The following is a 22,541-nucleotide window of genomic DNA, read 5'->3' as shown; positions in this document are numbered from 1 at the left end:
ATTCTCACAAATTTAATTTTAGCAAATGATCCCAAAGGCTAAAATTACTAATTACTATCTTGCTATAAAACCTGGTATACGATAATTATAACAAATTACATATCACCTGAAAGACAATTTAATAAGATTTCAAAAATCCAAACCAGAAGTTGCTATGTTAATCACAAGCAAAGTTATGAGCATTTTATTAAAGAAGTGTAAACTAGATGAAATTATTAACAGAAATTTGAGTGGTCATAACTTAAAGGGAGACCAGTGAAATGAGCTCTTTATAGGGTGCCAAATTTCAAGAAAATTAAAATGGGGTTTGACATGGAATGACCCGTAGTCTCTACTGTAAGTGATCTGTAACCATGATTAAGATTTTCAGTAATATATCAATTAAATTTGGCAGTTAACTAAATTTGGCAAATTGGCGATTCGTAACTAAACAGCCAAATTTAAATTTCACCAATATTATTTTCATAGCTTGAATCCAAGCTTTTGTTGAAACAGGTTTTGACAAACCAAGTGTGACTTCATGGATACTACTTAAACACACCTTATTGGTAGTTCCACGCATGCAAAAGGGGTGTGGCTTATGGAGACTATAATTTGTACACTCGAATAGTAGGCGTGGCTCCACGTAAGCTTGAAGATAGCAACATACATGAATTTGTGTACCGCCATTGATAAATGGGTGAGTATGCTTACAGACAGCAAATGATCCTAATAAATGGACATGGTCCACAAAACAAATTGGACCCGGATATTCTTTAGAGTGGACCCAGTTCAATGATGAAAGTGACTATACCAGACTGATGTATTCAGTGACTGAATCCATAGCATTTCAGCACAAAAAGGATTGTGCACTACAACATGCACACTTCATCCTTACACCACTTACATGCACCACCAATATTTCTGTGAAAGCATAGAGGACTTGCACAGTTGAAGCAACGGTTGCTAGGCGGACATGTTTCGGGACAACTTTCTATGGCGCATATTGAGTCAGAATGAAGGTAAAGAGATTTTATTCACTAAGCACTGGGTATAGTGGCACTGGGAAGCAGGTCTGGTTTCATAGCAGAAGATCTTATCACTGGCTTTGTGAAATAGGTGGCTAATTAAATTTCGATAAATTACTCTAACTTCTTCGCCTTTTTTAACGAACTGGGTGGTATTTACAACACAACTCAACACTGATTCGCTTCATTACAACCTGTACCAAACCCTGAGAAAGTGTTTTTCAGTCACAACACTGTCCCGAAACATGGCCGGCAGTTACGGTTGCTTAGCAATAACGATAATTTACGTCATGCTGCAAGTCCTCTATTTCACCAAATTAAATTTTCGCCAACTGCAATTTGATAACAAATCGCCAAACATTAGTTTCACCAATATTTGTTGTTAGGGTACCTTGATTACTGAACCTAATATATTTAATTTGATAACCTCCTTAATCACTTAATTTTCCTCTTAAGCACTATACTCACCTGTTGACTGATAAAGTTCAGGCTCTTCCTAAAGTCATCGGTCAAGGTCAGGTTGGACAGACAGTACTTCGCTACCGCCCTAGGGAACACTTTGATGTGATGTGCACGTGACAAGTAGAATACCAGTACCTGTTGTGAAAGACGTGTGGGTCAAGCAACTTTGGTTATGAATAACTTGTTTAGCTAACTGTTCTTCTTCTGTAGTGAACGCCTCCGTTGTCAGATCTCATCTCTACACTAATTCACCTTCGCATTCCCCACACCGCGCTCCTTCCTTTTTTTGAATTTGGGTCCACTCGCGCCTGTAGGATGACGCGCGTTATTAAGAGCAATTATGATGTACCGGTTATCTACGGATATTATTGGTGATAATGGTAGACAGGAAGAAGTAGGCCTACCAAGATTGTTTCCTTCAGGTGATTAAAAGTAGTGGATCACTAGTCCTCTAGGAGACTACTCACCTTACCATGAAAGTGTACAACAAATAAAACAAGGTGAGATCACGTGATGTGTACACATTACTGTATGCATAGAGAGAAACAATACAGTTAAATTATGACCTATCAAAGTTGTGATGACGTAATTGGGCACATGTTATTCGGATCACATTTTGGGTTGTCACTTTACAGTTTTGTTGCAAACATTCCTCACACCTCTGTACCAAGAGTACATATTAGAAACCAAGAGTATTGAATGGGTGTATTACCCTATTATTAATGATTGCATGAAGTAACACGGACATTTCAGTAATTGTTCTTTTATATTGCCATTTAAGGGTTACTATATTTAGCCCAATTCGGCCACTAAACTAAGTGAAAACATGATCAAGGGGTAGTCACTGCCAATAGTCCTGTAGAACCATCTGCGACCAGGATCAAAATCAAATCAAGCGACCAAGAGGTAAATTAGTATTGAATCAAGCAATCAAGACGTCCTAGAAAGTGGTAATTAAGCTAGCTCGCAAACAAAATGAGAGTTTACAAAAGTACTTGCTAAATTATCAAGAAATCATGGCTGTTTTTAAGGCAAAATCAAGTGATCAAGGTATATTTTCGTTGATCAAAACCCTGATTCCGGTTGCAGATGGTTCTACAGGACTATTGGTAGTGACCACGCCTTGCGTGATGGTGAGGAGAAATGGAAAATGTTAAAGTTCTGGCACTGCCAAGTGGATCCCTGAAGGCGTGACAACACGCTCGTGTGTGCAATCATTGTTTTAGCGAGCTGGAGTTATCTTGGCTGTTTATACTACACTTTCCTTGTACAATAACTGTTGAATACTTGGCAGAAAATTGGCAAAGACCCGTTGCCACGTACGCATTTCAAATTACCATTTCACATAAAGAACAGCTGCTGAAATATCCGTGTTATTTTATGCAATCATTAATCACAGGCTAATACACTGTTCAACACTGTTGGTTACTATTATATACTCTTGTCTGTACTAATAACAAGATATTGGAAGCTCCGTATTGTTCCAGAAGTAATTAATTTGGTGTTACAACATATACATCAGTTGTGTTGCTATCTCTGTTGCTATGGTCTATTATCACAAGATGGTAACTGGCACATATTCCAGGAGCTGTAAGTTGATCCATGTGACACCAAGATTTGCACTGAGTGACTTTAGATTTCAACATAATTATGACGTCTGTCAGAAGGACGGTTAGAAATACCCGTAACAGGTTCACTAAGTGACTACACAACAGGTTATCACTGGAAAAGCTCTGGATAAGATGTTGAACTTTAACGACAAACCATTTAATATTGTCTGAAATTTAATACAATGTCCCTAGTTAGTTTTTGAACCAGGCACACGCCCACAGCCAGCCAAAGGCCAGCTGTGGGTATGTGCCTTGTTTACTGAAATTGTTTTCCCTAAAATGTGTGCGTGTGTGTATGTATGTTTGTATATTTGTTTGTCTTTCCATACCCACATGAGCAAAGAAGCTTATGCTAAAAGCAGCCTGTATGTGAGAATGAAGGCTTAATTGGTTTATATTTATGCTACCGCTATATTAATTCAGTTAGATAATTAGATTTGTAAATACTGTGTATTTCGTAATTCTTGTATTACATTGCTATGCACAGCTAAGGAAGTGTAATTCTAACAAACCACTTTAAACTGCAATTAAATTACGCACAAAAGTATCTTCTCAACTGTTTTATAGTGTGTCTGGTGTTTTCTCACGTGAATTGTTTAGGAAAGCCTCGAGGCTGCCCTTCATGTTTGTTCCATAAGTACAGAATATTCCCCCTTTCTCTTCAAAGGAATTTGTTATTTCTGGTGGCCTACGGAGCCAGATACACTGTTTTTTGGTTGTATACTCCCATAGAGCCCATTGTGAAAGGCATTCATAATGTCTTCAGTAGTGATGCCATGATATATTGTATATCGTGATAATCGTGATAGAAACATTTCATGATAATCATACCTGTAATAGAGAAAAGGCTATATTATGATATGAAATACAAATTATTTAGTAAAAGGTGACTTGATATTTACACAATATGAGGACATTTCTCTGGCAACATGTGGTGATACATAAAAGGACATTTCTCTGGCAACATGTGGTGATACATAAAAGCCAAGTGTCAACTTTGTCAAATCATTGTTATAAATTGACTGAATGAAACTTGTCCTGTGAAAACATTAACATATTCTTATATCATGATATAAGCCCCATAATATCGTGATTATCGTGATATTAAAATTCTCATATCATGTCATCACTACCGGAAAGGTTTATACTAGTTCAATGCTATATATGGTTGTGTAATAACCTACTCAGTTACTATGGGATAGTATTAACTGCATCATTGCCTGGTTTTTAGAAGTAGCATAACATCGTCTTGTTGCTGTTTTGTCTTCAAAGACTTACATTACTGTGGTTTCCTTGAGTTGCCAAATACAAGACAACTGGTTTGAATAGTATAAAATTCTCACTAATATTTCTCCTTTAGACACTCTCTTTGGTTCTGTACAACCTTTAGCAAAGTACAATACATGTTTAAATAACCAGACTACTACTCTTAAACCTTTTGTAGTCCTGAAAGGCAATCCCATGAAACTACGAGGGGTGTGTACCCAGAATGTACACATTATATTGAGTGTGTGAACAGAGCTTCCAATCCTGTGTTATTAGTGTAGTATCTATGTTACATGGTTCATATCACATGTACAAGTTGAATAAAGTTATCAACCTGATAGCAGCTCACATGAGTAGTGTACATGTACACATGTGAGCTATCATGTATAGTCATGTATAGTCATGTATAGATAAATGCCAACTAATGGTTGAAATGACACACGAATTATATAAGGTGTTTCAAGGCTTCGACTATGGTAATTCTTTCATAGGCTAAGAGTGCGTTGCGAAGCTTTGAAAGATAGTTTTATAAGAAGTTTACTTATCCTCCAAACCTATGAAACATTCGAAGCTTCGTTCCAGCCCTATCCAAGACCATCCTGTTGTTTCCATCATAACAGCCTGACAGTATTTGTTAGACATAATCAAACCCAGCTATGAGCCATGTTGATCCATAACAAAACATGGATACTTGGTGACTTGTTAAAGCACTGCTTTGCACTAAATACAGTGATTGGATTTATAGCAGCCAATAACTCTCTAATTGTATAATCATTACAATTCCATGTGTTTGAATTCAAACTTGAGTTGGTTACTTTACTGTACTAACAAGATCTTTACAATATCACTATAGTGTACACTCCATTTAGACCACTGACATGCATTAATGATGTTTTGAAAATGTTACTGTAAAGTAAAGCATACGTTAACATAATACCGAACTTTCTACCTGACCACCTACAGTATTGGATACACTTTAGTTCGTTTTGTATTTATTTATTTATTTTGTGTTTTAGCTCTGTATTTTATGCTTATTTTTGCTGTATATGTGTTTTTTCCCTCTCCTATACGGAAGAACGGCTGTAGCTGATAAAACAATAAAATTATCCTGTATTTTGATTTGGGTGTTCCCTCCCCTTGCCAGGATGTGCCCCTAATAAGGTGGACCAGTCAGGATAATCATTCACACTTGCTTTATACCAAACGTTTTAGACATATCAGTACATCTCTGATTTCCTCTTTTAGCATTAATTGTAGTAATAATGTCAACAACTGAAATGCAAAAGGTCAAATGAACACTTTACAGCAGTCAAACTAGTAGTAGATGACCCCCCCTAGAGTCTATATTCTAATTGTAGTCCAATAGTAATAATGTAATATACACAACAATCTACTGAGTACACACAGCACAAGACAGTTCTTTGTTCCTATCATAAGGAGGAAATGGTAGGTAATTGATGTTCTCAAAACCTATGAGAACTAGAGACCTGTACTAACTGGGGATAGATTCACCTGTGAACGAAGCCACAAACGTATAATAATTATGCCTATTCGTGCAGATTATTGAAATGGATGTGTAATTCTATATAATGCCCTGTACAAAGCACATCCTGACCTCTAGATCACATGAAGGAGAAGATTAGCAACCGTCCATGGAGTGATCAGAGAAGAACCAGTGTCCACCTTACCCGTAAACAACAGTTTCTTCTCCTTTTTTAAAAGTATGTTTTAATGTTTGTAACTGTTTATTTGTAGCGTAAACAACCAGCTGATGTGCTGGTGAACAACAAGGTAAAGAGTATGTTTCATTGTTGTACTTGTATTGTACATTTTACTGTGCTTCATCCTTCACCTGGCTTGATTATTTCCATCTTTAGCTACTGTTGTTGCTAATAGTCTACGATCAATAAGATGAAGTGTTGTATATACAATAGCTATTGTGTAACTATCTCCTGTATGTTGTGTATGTATAGTATTGTATACTGTGATCACTGTGTCAAAGCCACACCACTGATTTATTGACACATACTGTACCAGGGGCCAGTGAGTTCACAGTGAGTACCAAGTTGCTGCATGACAGCTTTATCCTTCACCTGGCTTGCTAATAGAACGATTTTCCACCATCAGTGTTGCCAATAATACATTACTTAATGTGTATCTCCACTATGTCATCTATGGCTCACAATGTTGTGTATACACACAGTGTGTACATGTTCTATACCATATGCATATTTTGTACCGTATGATTTTCCGTACCATACGCGTACAGTATAGGCATACACATATGATACGTACCATATGCGTATTATACCTTTTCTCAGTGTCTTCTAGCCTTGCCATCTGATCACCTAGCTACAATGGTTTACCTTTACAAGCATTTCTAGCTGAGTAAACTAGAACACAACATAGCTAATATAGTATAGCGGCATAGCCCCCAAAATTGGCAATATTGTGTAGTTTTTCATAAAACCATGAAACTTTCTGCATAAATAGTACTCCTCATGACATGTAATTTTAGATATAGTGCCATCGCTGAGTTGACCTTTGGTGACCTTTACGGCCATTTTTGTACAAAAAATAGATCATTTTTGTCTTTAACTCCCTGAGGCAGTAATTAACATGTTAAAAATGGTACCAAACAAAAGATCTTGCTGATAGAAACAACTTGGTTTTTATTTGAAGTCAATAGGTGATTTCATTACAAAGTTACGATCATTTAGACTCTATTTAGGCTGTTTTGGGTGGGTAATAAATCTCATATACTCCACCTTGTTTTCTAAATACTCCACGCCTTCAGGCACAGTATAACACATGCTCAAAATCTAGGTTTATCCAATCGCTATACATTGTTCACGTACAGTGATTTAACGAGCGCTATTATTTTGTCACGTGAGGATGCATAGTTGCCATAGCGCTAGTATCAGTTATCGCAAGAAAACCAGCCGCTTTTGCCGGGCCTACAGCAGGAACAGCCATGGATGAGGTAAGTAATCTGAGTGTAATGTGAAATAGAGTCTAAAGCAGTTATACGGGCACAATGTGGAGCCTATGAAATTTATAAACCCTCAGGCCCTTAGTAGCGCCCTCGCTTCGCTCATGTGCTACAGCCCGAGCCTTCAGGTTTATAAATTTCATAGACTCCATCCACATTGTGCCTGTATATCTATTATTTTTTACTAGCTACAAAATCTGATAAATTTACCTGCCCTTGAGGTGTGAATTACCTGTGGGCAGATAATTATACTTAAATTTATCAAATTTTGCTGCTAATAAAAATACTCATAACTTAAGAATGAATTCACCTATTGACTTCAAATAAAAACCAAGTTGTTTAGTTCAACAAGATCTTTATTTTGGTACCAAGTTAATAACTGCCTCAGGGAGTTAAAGACAAAAATGATCAATTTTCTGTACAAAAATGGCCGTAAAGGTCACCAAAGGTCAAATCAGTAATGGCACTATATCTAAAAATACATGTCATGAGGACTACTATTTATGTGGAAAGTTTCATGACTTTATGAAAAAGTACACAATTTTTTGGTTGTGCCGCTATACTAATAATCTGCTTAGCTGTATAACTATAAATTTATTCATCAATACACACATGCATTTTATCCTTGCCATGTCCATGCATTTCCCACTATAGTCTTACTGATGTACCTAAATCTTATGTACATGATCTCACGTTGTCTGCAGAACTTCACATGAATGGTACTGTGTATGCTACTTTATAGCTATCAGATACATGCAGATGGTCTTATATACTCAATTATAAGTGTGGATAACTGACAGTTTACAACACAATTGGGTACAATAAGCAAGGAGAGTAATTACAACATGCATGGTAGCTAGTAAGTGTTCTAACTGAATTATACATATATTGCTTGTGCAAAGCTAACAACTTAAAATGAACTTCGTAAGTGTCATCAGTTGTGCAACATGACCCCTTATTGTGTTTGCATCTTTATCTGGCTGCTACACTCTTTCTTGTTTACATACTGTAAATAGTACCACCACTCACATTCATCACAATAAATGGAACTACATGCAGCACAAATTAATGTGATGTTGTTAACTTTAAAGTGTTCAGATAAGAGTAACTAAACACATTGTCTTCCCATCCACAAGCATGACAGTAAATAGTGAGTGGCTACAACACACTTAACAATTAAACAATGCTATAGATAATATACGTTCACTACTGAATTATTCATTAGAACTCATAAAGTCACCATAACATCTCTGCCATGGTATGTTTTCCTACTTCATCTCAGTAGGCAATGTCTCATTCAATAGCAAAGATTTGGCAAACTACAGTTTAAAAAGAATTTATTGCACAATTAATTGCTATATACACATCAATCTTAGAGTAGCTTGCATGTCTAATAATGCTAATGCTAGATATTATTTGTGTCATTGTAGGGTACTTGTTTGCTATTGGAGTACCTCTCCATTGAAGAGTGGAGAACTATTGTTCCAATGTAAGGACATCGTAAGTACCTGGAGCAGCTGTGACAGGTGGCAAGATATATGTTGTGGGAGGTTGCAACAGCACATCACGTTACAACTCTGTAGAGTGTTGTGATCCCAGTATGGACCAGTGGACTGAAGTGTGTCACATATTATCTTGTCGTAGTGGTCTTGTACTAGCAGTACTTGATGGCTTCCTGTATGCTGTGGGTGGTAATGATGGTAGCACTTACATATCTTATCACTGAACAATATAACCATCTATCCAATGAATGGACTGATCCTCCTTGTATGTCCACATCTCATGATTGTGTAGGAGTGACTATTATTACTCTACAACACCAAACCTCACCAGTGAGCTACTATCAAGGACAAGATTCTTCTCAACATACCAGCAAACAGCAACTCAGTAATCAAATTCCTTGTTCTATAGCAAGTAAGTAGATATGTGGATTATATGGTATGGTGTGTAAATTGTAGCAGTTTAGAAGCTGTAAAATTGGAGTCTCTACAAATTTGACAGTGAGGGATTAAATCAGTTAACTATCTTGTACCAGACAAGCTATTCAACAGTGGGACACTCTCCTTTATCACATTATTCACTCTTTAAGTAGATGTGTCATAAAGTTACATGGTTAACAGGGATCAGTTCAGTTACCAATCAATGGGGAATTATTGTCAGTTTAGTATTAACTGGTTGTGTTAAGGAGTGTTCTGTGTTGTAAATGCAATACTTAACATGACAATCCAATGTATTAGCATTGTTTGACATTAACACATGTGATTCCATAGTTGGGTCATATTTCTTGATTTTATAGATTGAATTTGGACCTTGTCCGTGTTGTTACGACGAGATAGATAATCCTGGACTAGCATTTGTGCTGAATCCAACAACTACAGTACACCGTATCATGAGGTTAGCTACAGTCAAGTCACCTTTACAACAGAGTATGTGTAATGTTTAGAGTATATCCTTACGTGTGTTGCTCTAGTGTGACAATGTGAAAGTATCTGTTGCTATCTTTCTAGCCTGGATTGAGCAAGTGGTGGTTGGATCCAGCTACCAACACGTCATAGTGTCTCACTCTAATGATATCCATGTTCACTGCTTATTTCAAGACCTTTTGAACCAACATTTCACAAAGCCACTCCAAATATTTATGGACAAGATGTCAGGCTGACTTGTCTACAGGTCACATGGTGGAAATCAGATATGATGGACCAGAAGACAGCACTACAGAAACAGGTAGTTGGCACACTAAATTTGTCTACTTTTCAAAATTTTAACTTTTTATGTCATTATGCTATGATCATGTGATCTAGCCAATTGTCTGGTGTCATTGGGTTGTTCTAATGATGCTTTGCTTATCTATGAGCGGCTACAATTATGGGATGGACTTGTGATGTGTCTGTAGAATGTTGGCAGACCATGAAAGGTTTACATGGTAAATTGTCAGTTGCTGTAGTAACAATTCCTCCCTATAGGCAGAAAGCGTTCTTTGTGAACAACGGAAAACAAAAGAGACTCCGTTACTATGGTGTCTCCTTGGTGATGCTACCCAGGTAACAAAATGATGATCTCCTATAGTGGTCAGTAATAGGAAGAAGTTTGTTATCAGAAGGCATGGCAGTTGTCAAGGCAACGTAACAGTAGGGCTCAACGTTAATTAGGAATATTATACTTGCACAAGGAGAAGGTGTGTTGCTATGGTGATGTTTATCGGTTACTATGGATACTGATGATAGTATAAAGAGTGTATGGAGAGTCTTCAGTTGTCACTAGCGATATCATCTCTACAAGTTAGTGGCTGTGTTGTCATCATACGGTACTGTAGTACTGTATATTAGGGATCATGGAGGTTTGGGGTTTTCTGACCTAAAATTATCCTAAAACCAGCTTCACAATACCATCCTGGCACCTTGTCAGTGTTGGTTAGGTATAACCAAGCCCAAAAGTTCCTTCAGTATTACCCTAAATGTTTCCAATAGATTGTTACAAATTTTTTTAAAAAGGAATATTCAATGGAATTTCTACTGATAACTGCCTTGACTGATTCCTTCAGGCAAGCGTAACTTGATAGCTAGTAAGGCTACAGGCTTGATTATATTCTTTGTTTGATGTCACTTCATCCTGAAACGTGCCTCTTGGTATACCACAGTATGTACAATACACACATCATGGACTTGACTTACCTTTGTCCTCCTTTGTGTCCCATTTCTTTATGCTGACATCCCAAGGTGTCAATTCACGGTAGCGTGATACATTTGTAAACAGGAATCATCTGTATTTTCTGTGGTGACTGGATTGGTTGCAGAGGTGTTCACTGTTCTTTGTTTGTAGTGGTATGTATCAGGCTGAACTTAGCTGAAAGCTTTGAGCCAGTAATTGATAACTGGGGTGCATGTGCAGACGAAAACACTAACTCTGGCACCATCCTTTCTTTTGATGTGGTATGTGTGGGTTTACCAGTCATATTAATGTTACAAAAGATTTTAGCGATTTACAGTGTGTTGTTTACATAACATTCCTTAAATAAATTCTCCACATAACTGTACTGTATTTGCCCAATTAGCTGCATAACTGTACTGTATGACTCATACAGTACAGTTATGTAGCTGATTAGTACTGTATGGACAATATGATACGCAGCATCGCTTTGATCCTCCCACGTAAAGTACAATATATATTTTTCAATGATTTTTTGTACTGACTGACTAACTGAATGCCTTCAGACAAACATAACACAATAACAACTAAGGCTATGTGCTTGATTTTTTCACTGTTAATGTCACTTCAGTCCGACAGGTTCCTTTTGGCTTACCGCAGTATGGACTTACTTTCAATTATTTTTGTTGACAGCCCAAGGTGTTGATTTGCTGTGTGGTGGCTTCCCTACAATGGATTGATTACAGAGGCGCTTCTTCTTTATTTTTAAAGGATAGAAGAACTGGCCCTAATGGCCACCATGCTGTAACTGTAAGGGGGCTTAGACAACCCTGAGGCATCCCTCCCCCAGTGCTAGGTCAACTGAGGTTGGTATATGACCCTTACGGGGATGACCAGAGGAGGAACAACAACCCCTGATGCACATGATGGCCGAGTGCAAAAGGAAATGCCAAGATGGCAGGAAAACTCCAATGGATTCACCTTACCATGTCATGGACAGTAAGAATATCTTTTCTGTACCATGAAGCTAACATGAGTTACATGTGTTTGGTTATGCTTCGGTAAAACATAACGTTATCATTGTCGTTTCTAAACTTGAACAACCTGCTTGGTTAATAGCATGGCCAATCCGGTGTTATTAGTATAGTATCTATGGTGTAATAAACATGAAAAGGGTCTAAGTAAAGGAACAACTCCCAAAGCATAGATGGGCATTGCCAAGGGGATCCCCCTGAGTTGTACCCTTCTCTGATAGTGGCAGTGTTTCACCTCCAATGTATAAATTGGTAGATAATGATGGACATAGTGTCAGTATTGCGCAATGTTGTCTGACCATTCAAACAGTTGAATGTATTTGATGCATCATCCAAACAACATCCGAAGATGAGAAAAGTTGTCTCATGGAGTGTACAGCAGCCTCACAGCCAGACTACTGCCCAGCACACACACACACCCACAAGATACTGCACACGCCCACAAGAGACCACACCCACCCACAAGGGACCAGTACACACCCACAGGGACTAGCAGTTTTACTATGCTGTTTTCCAGAAACAACGTTTGCTCTAAGTGACATCTGTTCTGCTGTCTCAATTACTAAAATGGTGGGTGGTGTTAGCTAAACTGGTTATGATAGTTGTCCATAATTATGTATACATAAAAACCTGACCAGCTCACAAGTTAGGTCACACCCCCTTGATGATGTCATAATGATGTAGTACACACCTATACAAGACCACACCTCCTCACAAGATCACATCTGAAGAAATACAAGCTTATCTGAGTGTGAGTGAAACTATTAGAATATCTGACTTACACTTGTAACTGCAGGTTGCAGTGAAACAAAGACAGACATTTTGTTGGGCGGGGCTAGTTGCTGCTCTGACTCAGCGGTGTAAATTAGAGAGTAATAACCGTAGAAGAGTGGAACGTTGTATGATGCAACTTGAAGTGAGTGTGGCTGATCATGTGATCTCTTAATTGTATTATGTAATAGGTGTTAATGAAAGCATTCAGTGATCGGCAACCAGAGGTCTGTTTGACTGTGTGTATGTCGGTGTGTCTGTATCAGTGTCTTGAGATTACTATTGCCTCGACACAATATACACTAAACACCCAACTAGCTTCTCTGAACTAGTGGTATACGATATAGGATATTTTCCTATCACGATTATTGCACAGAATGTATCACGATACGATATATATATATATCACGATATACAACTCATCACTCAGCTAGTGTATTTACACTGATGACACTTGTAGCAGTGATGTACTAGAAGTACAATACAACATGGCACATGACTAGCATACAACATTGCAAGCTCTTTTATCAAAAAAAGTATGACATCTTGGGTACATTTTTCTAAAATTATAGCTAAAATCAAGAGTCCATGGCTTATATCACGATAATTATAAAGATTCTATATCATATCACATGATATAAAAAAATTTATCATGATATAATTTTTTATCATGATATATCACATTTTGCACATCACTACTCTGAACCCAATTTCATTTTGTACTAGCAATTAACCATGTCACTTATGATAACAGAGGCGGATCTAGATTTATAAAGGTACTAATCTCTTGGGGTGGAGGTGTGCAAAGTACACCTGCCAGCATGCGAAGTATGCTGGAACTAGGGGGGTCTGGGGGCATGCCCCCAGGAAATTTTTGAAAAATAGATGCTAAATACAGCAATTTGGAGACATTTCCACCTAAAATGTATATTTCTGCTGTAGATATTTATATACTGCCTTTAGATATATATGGCTCTCTGCAGCATTTGCTAAGGGAAAGGTTTGGGTAGGGTTCAGACAACCAAGTACATGATGCACCCTCTCACAATCGCATGCATGATAGAATAATAATGTCGAAACTGGAAAATTTTGAAATTTGAATGATACGAGATTGGATCTGAGAGTAGTTTGACTATTTTCAATGGAAATTGTGTACCTGAATTAAGTATACCGGTACCAGTAATAACTGCACAAGTAGATGTACAAGCCTTTTAAACAGACCAATGCACTTCATTGTATGTATAGGTGCAGGCAGATTTGGAAAACCAAGAACCAACTATTATGCTTACATTAAATGTTCTATTAGAGTAGTTAGGTGACTGCTCTATTAGAGTATCTCGATCTTGTACACCTCCAATGCTGATCCGGGTCCTTGTTGCATAAACTTTACCATAAATCCACTGATAATACCTTGGAAAGATGTTTATAAAGTGGTTTATGAGTATTTGTATTATTAGTGATCAGATAATTATGCTAAGACAAAATTTCATTATAATCCTCAGCATATTGATCAAGTAAAGCCTAAAAGTGAAGGGGGGGGGGGGGGGGGGGGGGGTTCAGCCCCCAAAGCCCACCCTAGAGGTTATTGTCACTATGTTGGTTGTGTAATACTACTTAAATCACCTGTATGTTATATTACACACAGGCCAAACATCCCCTGAGGCTATTCCATTGATTACCTGTATGTTATATTACACACAGGCCAAACATCCCCTGAGGCTATTCTATTGTTTACCTGTATGTTATATTACACACAGGCCAAACATCCCCTGAGGCTATTCCATTGTTTACCTGTATGTTATATTACACACAGGCCAAACATTACCTGAGGCTATTCCATTGATTACCTGTATGTTATATTACACACAGGCCAAACATCCCCTGAGGCTATTCTATTGTTTACCTGTATGTTATATTACACACAGGCCAAACATTACCTGAGGCTATTCCATTGATTACCTGTATGTTATATTACACACAGGCCAAACATCCCCTGAGGCTATTCTATTGTTTACCTGTATGTTATATTACACACAGGCCAAACATCCCCTGAGGCTATTCCATTGATTACCTGTATGTTATATTACACACAAGTCAAACATCACCTGAGGCTATTCTATTGTTTACCTGTATGTTATATTACACACAAGTCAAACATCACCTGAGGCTATTCTATTGTTTACCTGTATGTTATATTACTCAGAGGCCCAGTGTTGGGGGTAACGCGTTACATAACATTTATTACTTTTGTTGTAATTAAGTATTATAACGAAATACGCTATAAAAACAGGTAATATAACTCAAGTTACTTTACTTACAAAATGTAATGCGTTACCTAAGTAATATAGTTACTGTAACAAGTCTAATATTATGTAATATTATTACTACAAGTAACGAAGTTACTAATCTCGTTAGTAATCCACTGAGTAACGCCTAGCCACAACGAAGTAATGAAGCCTACTGAATGAAGCTTATTCACCAACTTCTTACTTATAACCAAGATTTGCACATTGTCCAACAATGCAATCATGTCACGTGATAAGGTGGCAGTTTCACATGTGACAGCTTAAGGCTGCGGACACAAAGTAATATAATATGTACTAGTAATAGCATGGGTAGCAGTGAAATTTGGGATAAATACCACGTGTGACCGATCCGAAATTTCGCTTTGACCTGTGACTAGGAGCCTTTTTCAATCTTTGACTGGTGACCTAGCGACGATATTTCAGTACTTTTCGATTGTGGGTTGGAATTTTCACCCTTGACCGTTGACTTGGCACAAATTTAGTGGCCTTGACCTTTGACTTATGACTTTGACCGTGGTTGCAGATCTACCTACAGTGAGTGCCTGTGTGTCACCCCCTTGTTATAGTTTGTAACGAACAAATGTAACATGTAATATTATTACTAGTTACAGCCCTCAGAGTAGCCAGTAATATGTAACTCGTTACTTTTTTCAGTAAGTAATGTGTAACTGTAGCACGCTACATCACGTAAAAGTAACGAGTAACATGTAACTAGTTACATTTTTAGTGTAATGACCCCAACACTGCATACAGGTAAACAATGGAATAGCCTCAGGTGACGTTTGGCCTCTGCAGTGTTGGGACAGTTATTTAACAGTAACTAGTTACATATTACTTGCAACAGAACTATTTCCTGTTTCACTGCCCATACAAAAGTCTCAACAGTAGCAGTGAAATTTATCCCATATTTCATTGGTAGCAGTGAAAAAGTTGTAATTGCAATTTCATTGGTTAGAATCTATGTTAACAATGTAGCATCAATAAGTGTTGATGCGTGTTTAGTACATAGTGACAAATTCCTTCATTGTATATGCAGCAGGTATGGTATTAACTGGGAATAGCGTGGGTAGCAGTGCTCACCTCGTGAAATTCACCATTTCCAATACAAGATTTTGACCACTGTTGCAGATCTACCTACAGCAGGCCTGCCAACTCTCACGGGTTTACCGTGAGTCTCACGGTTTCACTACCCTGCTCAAGAGCAGTAGATCGAATCTCACGGTTTTTGAGGCCTGCTAACTCTCACGGTTTCACTAACCTTCGTTGGATAGAATGTCACGGTTTATAGCACGAATGTCACGGATTTCAAATTTAAAAAGTTGAGACCTTTTTTTTTTTGGTCTCAGCATAGCATCTACCAGTTTTTTTTACTACACACTGCAATACTACAATAAAGGTACAGAAATCTCAAGATTTTTTTACTTTCCAGGTTGGCAGGCCTGCTACAGTGAGTGCCTGTGTGTCACCCCCTTGTTATACAGTAAGTCCAACCTTCTAAATACAAGTTACCAGCCTACAACTACAAGTGACACAAGTTTTTCTCTGGTGTAGTTCAGCCACAAATACATACTTTGTTGTTGTATCTTAGCCTCAAGGGCACTCCCCATACACTATCATTCTTTGTCCATGCCTATAACGCTATCTCCAGTCTTGTCTGGACCAAGAATACAATCAATCATGTGCCTGGATACAATACGCCTTAAAAGGAAGTAACATGTTACATTCGTTACAATTTTCGTATGTAATATCTGTTACATATTACTCATTACTTTGTCATGTAACACGTTATATTACTCGTTACTGTAAAAGTAATGTTATATGTAATGCGTTACCCCCAACTCTGTCTGTATGTTATATTACACATTGCCTTAGGCTATTTCATTGTTTACCTGTATGTTATATTACACACAGCCTAAACATTGCCTGAGGCTATTTCATTGTTTACCTGTATGTTATATTACACACAGGCCAAACATTGCCTGAGGCTATTGCATTGTTTACCTGTATGTTATATTACACACAGGCCAAACATTGCCTGAGGCTATTGCATTGTTTACCTGTATGTTATATTACACACAGGCCAAACATTACCTGAGGCTATTGCATTGTTTACCTGTATGTTATATTACACACAGGCCAAACATTGCCTGAGGCTATTGCATTGTTTACCTGTATGTTATATTACACACAGGCCAAACATTACCTGAGGCTATTGCATTGTTTACCTGTATGTTACATTACACACAGGCCAAACATTACCTGAGGCTATTTCATTGTTTACTTGTATGTTCAGTGTTGGGACAGTTACTTTTAAAAAGTAACTAGTTACATATTACATGTTATTTACAACTGAACTATTTAGACATATTACCCATATAATAAAGTAACTATAATAATATTACATATTATATTACTTTGTGTCCACAGCCTTAAGCTGTCATGTGTGAAACTACCACTTTATCACGTGACATGATTGCGTTGTTGGACAATGTGCAAATCTTGGTTATAAGTAAGAAGCTGGTAAATAAGCTTCATTCAGTAGGCTTCAATACTTCGTTGTGGCTAGGTGTTACTCAGTGGATTACTAATGAGATTAGTAACTTTGTTACTTGTAGTAATAATATTACATAATATTAGACTCGTTACAGTAACTATATTACTTAGGTAACGCATTACATTTGTAAGTAAAGTAACTTCAGTTATATTACCTGTTTTTATAGCGTATTTCGTTATACTACTTAGTTACCACAAAAGTAATAATACATAATGCGTTACATAAGTAACGTGTTACTTCCAACACTGTGTATGTTGTATGACACACAGGCTAAACATTGCCTGAGGCTATTTCATTGTTTACCTGTATGTTATATTACACACAGGCTAAACATCACCTGAGGCTATTCTATTGTTTACCTGTATGTTATATTACACACAGGCTAAACATTGCCTGAGGCTATTTCATTGTTTACCTGTATGTTATATTACACACAGGCTAAACATTGCCTGAGGCTATTTCATTGTTTACCTGCATGTTATATGACACACAGGCTAAACATCACCTGAGGCTATTTCATTGTTTACCTGTATGTTATATGACACACAGGCTAAACATCACCTGAGGCTATTTCATTGTTTACCTGTATGTTATATTACACACAGCCTAAACATTGCCTGAGGCTATTTCATTGTTTACCTGTATGTTATATTACACACAGCCTAAACATTGCCTGAGGCTATTCTATTGTTTACCTGTATGTTATATTACACACAGGCTAAACATTGCCTGAGGCTATTTCATTGTTTACCTGTATGTTATATTACACACAGGCTAAACATCGCCTGAGGCTATTTCATTGTTTACCTCTCTCTCCTCACTGGAACATTGAGGTAGTAGCCACACCCACTGTATGGATCATGTGATCTTAGCTCACTCCAGCATGATCTAGCCAATTGTTTGGTGTCGTTGGGTTGTTCTAATGATGCTTTACTTGTCTATGAGCGGCTACAATTATGGGATGGACTTGTGATGTGTCTGCAGAATGTTGGCAGACTACGAAAGGTTTACATGGTAAATTGTTGGTTACTGTAGTAACAATTCCTCCCTATAGGCAGAAAGCGTTCTTCGTGAACAACTGAAGATAAAAGAGACTCCATTACTATGGTGTCTCCTTGGTGATGTTACCCAGGTAACAAGATGATCATGTGATCTCTGATGGTAGTCATTAATAGGAAGAAGTTTGTTATCAGAAGGCATGGCAGTTGTCAAGGCAACGTAACAGTAGGGCTCAACGTTCATTAGGAATGTTGTACTTGCACAAGGAGAAGGTATGTTGCTATGGTAATGTTTATCAGTTACTATGGATACTGATGATAGTATAAAGAGTGTATGGAGAGTCTTCAGTTGTCGTTAGCGATATCATCTCTACAAGTTAGTAGATGTGTTGTCATCATACAGTACTGTAGTACTGTATATTAGGGATCATGGAGGTTGGGGTTTTTCTGGCCTAAAAACTTATCCTAAAACCAGCTTCACAATGCCATCCTGGCACCTTGCCAGTATTGGTTAGGTATAACCAAGCCCAAAAGTGCCTTCAGTATTACCCTGAATGCAACACTTATCAGGCTGATAGCCTGTACAGGGTGATCAATCACCCAAGCCAGTATGAGCGCAGCCACTGGATGTATTATATATGCATACCTAACATTTTTGATATGGGTCAGCAGCTAGTACATTCTGGTTATGTTTGGTTACAATAAACAGACATATCCTAGAGAATTCACGGAGAATTTTGGTTACATGAGTTTAATGTTTTATTTAGTGCTATTGAATTGTTTATGGAACTATTACAAAGTTCACTAAAGGCCTAGATAGGTAAGCTTGCTTGTAGAGTGGTTACTCCATGCAGAGTGGTAGCTTCGTGATGGGGACATTTCTGTATTCGAAAACGTGCGGATAAACGATCGCTGAATAAGTTATAGCGCTCTTGCTCAGCTTAGCCCAACATTTTTCAACCCGTAGAATGCCAAGGATAACAAAACTCTCTGCCTGAGTGGTTTTCATAGCAAAATCCAACTCGTGCATCTTAATCACGTGAGTTTAATCCCTACAATCGATTTCAACCTCAACGTCTATATAATCACTGCCCAGTTGTATCCTGACTACATTTTGTATGTAGCCCGGGCAGCTCCTTTGATCTGAGTTGTGAAAGTGCACACATCATGGACTTGACTTACTTTTGTCCTCCTTTGTGTCCCATTTCTTTATGCTGACAATCCCAAGGTGTCAATTCACGGTAGCGTGATACATTTGTTAACAGGAATCATCTGTATTTTCTGTGGTGACTGGATTGATTGCAGAGGTGCTCACTGTTGTTTGTTTGTAATGTTGTGTGATGGACTGAAAGTGTAATGGTCATCACTTTTTGAGTCAGTAATTGATATTTGGGGCTCGTGAATTGTCTGTGTCACGGTGACTGGATTGGTTGCAGAGGTGCTTCTACTGTTCTTTGTTTGTAGTGGTATGTATCGGGCTGAACTTAGCTGAAAGCTTTGAGCCAGTAATTGATAGCTGGGGTGAACATCCTTTCTTTTGATTTGGTATGTGTGTCATATTAATGTAACAAACAAGTATAAGGAAAAATTAGGAATTTTAAGTTTGATTAGGGATCGTTGAAAAAAGTAGGTAAACAACAATGGTTGCCTACACCTGCAGATATACTAGTGAACATTTAATTCCTAATTCAGTCATGGGTATAGACTGAAGTAGGGATTAAATATCAACTACATATCATTGATTTGTTTAGGAGGGTGTGTGGTTCTCACTGGGACATGCGGCATTAAAACTAGCCAATCACGATCTAGCAGTGAAGGCATTTAGGAGGTGTGTCTTGTTGGATAGTGACGTAAGATAATATTGTGGGTGTGTCAGGTCACGATCACATGATCCCCACAGAATGCTGAGGCCTGGAACAACTTATCAGCAGTTCATTTGAAGAGAAATGAAAAGTTAGTAATCATGTACTGTATATTAGGGATCATGGAAGTGTGTATTTTCTCAGTAACCACAAACCATCCTCACTACACCTTCACAACATCTTGGTGGGTAGAATCAAGTTCAAATGTGTCTTTTGAGCATTTTAACTGTCTACTAGTATATCTTAGGTGTAGGTGACCTCCCTTGTTTCACTACTAGTTGTGATCCCTACTATTCCCTTCTACTTGTCATCATTACATTTGTTGTATATATCACAACTTGGTATTGTTTGAGGTATATAGAATGTCACCAATTTTGTGAATGGGATATCTTTTATGAAATTTTAGTTGTGAAAATAGTCAAAAATATTAGAATACCATATAGGGGGAAAGTTTTGATGAGAATCCAAGTGGAAAGTCCTACAGCAGCCCAGCTTATTTCATGAGCCACACCCACTTATTTGGATTGTGCATCACTGTTTGTAGCTAGTCATATGCAGAGCCACACCCATTCAGTAAGGTGTGTTGCCGCAGTCTGAAGGCATGCATGAAACCATGTACATTGCTGTGACTGTGTGTACATGCAATGTACCCACTTTAACCGATTGTCAGGTGCCAGTAATCATCTTGAGCCACGCCCACTTATCGATAAATGCATTTTTACGTGCACGGCTAAACACTTTGAGTGGGCGCTGTTATACTTTTGTCCACCGCGAAAGTTTTACTGTGAATAAGTTTGTTCTCCCTCTACCACAAAACTTTTGCCCATCGAAACTTTCCCCCTATGCGGTATCTAAGCATCCCATTAAAAATATGATGGAAAGTGAGTGGTTGCAAAAATCACTGTACCTGAATTCTCCAATTACTACATTATATTGATGTTGATCATAGGGAGAAGGCTTTCCACTGTTTGTTGGAGGCTGTGAAGGGTTGCTATGACAACTGGAGAATATGGGAGAATTACTTGCTGGTGGGTGTAGTTAATGAGCTCATGTGATCAAGCCCCACCCCTAGTACAGGTTAGCACAGAAACAGGGCACTACAATGAAGCCATATCAGCATACCATCGACTATTAGACTTGAAAGAGAAATTCTGTGATGTTGAGGTGCATCATGTGATCTATTAAGGTTACCATAGTAACTAATGTTCTCAGTAGATATTACATCATCTGGTGGAAGCAGCAACCAGTGGTTGCTATGACGACAACAGTTTACATGATAAAGTATCAACATTATTAGCAAGAGTTACAGCTCAGGTGATCCAGTGATGATCTAATCATGTGATAATGACATCATTATTGATCAGGTGACCTGTAGTGGGGAGGTGTGGCAGTTGAGTGCTCACATGCACCTCAAGGCTAATTGTCCTAATTATGAGAAGGTAATTATTATATGAGGTGATGTTAGACACATGATATATACAGGTAGTGATGGAGCTACAAAAAGCTGTGAGGAGTATTAAGAAGTTTAGTGTGGGGTGGGAGAAAGATGTTGACAAGTGTAAACAAATTGTTGATGTATCATTACAATATTCCCATGGTAACCACACAAGTACATGATGACCATGTCATGATATTATATCCCATAGTGTGCAGGGAACACAGCCCCACCCACTCCAACTTGTCTGCAGCTAGGTTGTCCCTGCAAGGTGTGCTGAGTGTGATAAGGAAGGTATGGCTAGTTTGTTACTGTATCACATGATGATCATGTGATCCACATTACAGTATGATACAGATCACACGATCCAGATGATGACATCGCTAGAACATGAACTAGACCTGCTCAAGATAGCAACTAGAGATTATGTGACCAATTAGAGGGTGGGGATTCCCCAATCTAAAGGAATGGAACGTATCACTTGTCATCTTTGTAATCATAGTTTGTGTAGTTGTTGATGTGTACATATCCATATTTGACCAGTTAGGTCACTACCCAAGGACATGCATCCCATGGCATTTATATGGATTCACTCATGA

General features: G+C 37.9%; 2 protein-coding genes across 15 annotated transcripts in view; one reads left to right on the top strand and one right to left on the bottom strand.

The window, feature by feature from the left end:
• LOC136263505 (CCR4-NOT transcription complex subunit 10-like) overlaps window positions 1–1,978 on the bottom strand; it is an 18,741-nt gene extending 16,763 nt beyond the window's left edge. For 5 of the 8 annotated variants that reach the window (XM_066058091.1, XM_066058089.1, XM_066058092.1 and 2 more), the window contains exons 1-2: window positions 1,605–1,977; window positions 1,476–1,554 (exon numbers count right to left, since the gene is read on the bottom strand). Coding sequence is in view for 1 of the 8 variants with exons in the window: in XM_066058088.1 (XP_065914160.1) it covers window positions 1,476–1,604; window positions 1,664–1,705 (171 nt within the window). In the remaining 7 variants the exon portion in view is untranslated. Of the gene's footprint in view, window positions 1–1,475 lie in introns of all 8 variants that reach the window. The other 3 variants (XR_010704668.1, XM_066058088.1, XM_066058094.1) reach the window with 3 other exon arrangements.
• On the top strand, window positions 1,783–22,541 carry LOC136263499 (tetratricopeptide repeat protein 27-like). Of its 7 annotated transcripts, none has more exons than XM_066058050.1 (25): window positions 1,783–1,969; window positions 8,768–9,028; window positions 9,132–9,251; window positions 9,299–9,731; window positions 9,845–10,061; window positions 10,139–10,251; window positions 10,301–10,512; window positions 10,562–10,615; window positions 12,701–12,767; window positions 12,813–12,932; window positions 12,979–13,014; window positions 18,421–18,480; window positions 18,530–18,652; window positions 18,702–18,779; window positions 18,823–18,918; window positions 18,968–19,021; window positions 20,397–20,495; window positions 20,546–20,598; window positions 21,457–21,535; window positions 21,585–21,671; window positions 21,723–21,821; window positions 21,872–21,946; window positions 21,990–22,104; window positions 22,154–22,236; window positions 22,290–22,541. In XM_066058050.1, exons 10-25 carry the CDS (start codon window positions 12,918–12,920, stop codon window positions 22,380–22,382), a joined length of 1,245 nt encoding a protein of 414 aa, XP_065914122.1. In that variant the 5' UTR covers window positions 1,783–1,969; window positions 8,768–9,028; window positions 9,132–9,251; window positions 9,299–9,731; window positions 9,845–10,061; window positions 10,139–10,251; window positions 10,301–10,512; window positions 10,562–10,615; window positions 12,701–12,767; window positions 12,813–12,917; the 3' UTR covers window positions 22,383–22,541. The 7 variants fall into 7 exon arrangements, with proteins under 7 accessions (XP_065914122.1, XP_065914120.1, XP_065914123.1 ...); XM_066058048.1 differs by having other exon boundaries at window positions 8,768–9,251; window positions 9,299–9,337; window positions 9,634–9,731; XM_066058051.1 differs by having other exon boundaries at window positions 8,768–9,251; window positions 10,301–10,378; window positions 10,435–10,512.

The sequence above is a fragment of the Dysidea avara genome, chromosome 8, assembly GCF_963678975.1.
Source record: "Dysidea avara chromosome 8, odDysAvar1.4, whole genome shotgun sequence".
NCBI classification, from domain to species: domain Eukaryota; kingdom Metazoa; phylum Porifera; class Demospongiae; order Dictyoceratida; family Dysideidae; genus Dysidea; species Dysidea avara.
The sequence above is the reverse complement of the archived record's forward strand: the minus strand, read 5'-3'. Positions and strand labels throughout refer to the sequence as shown.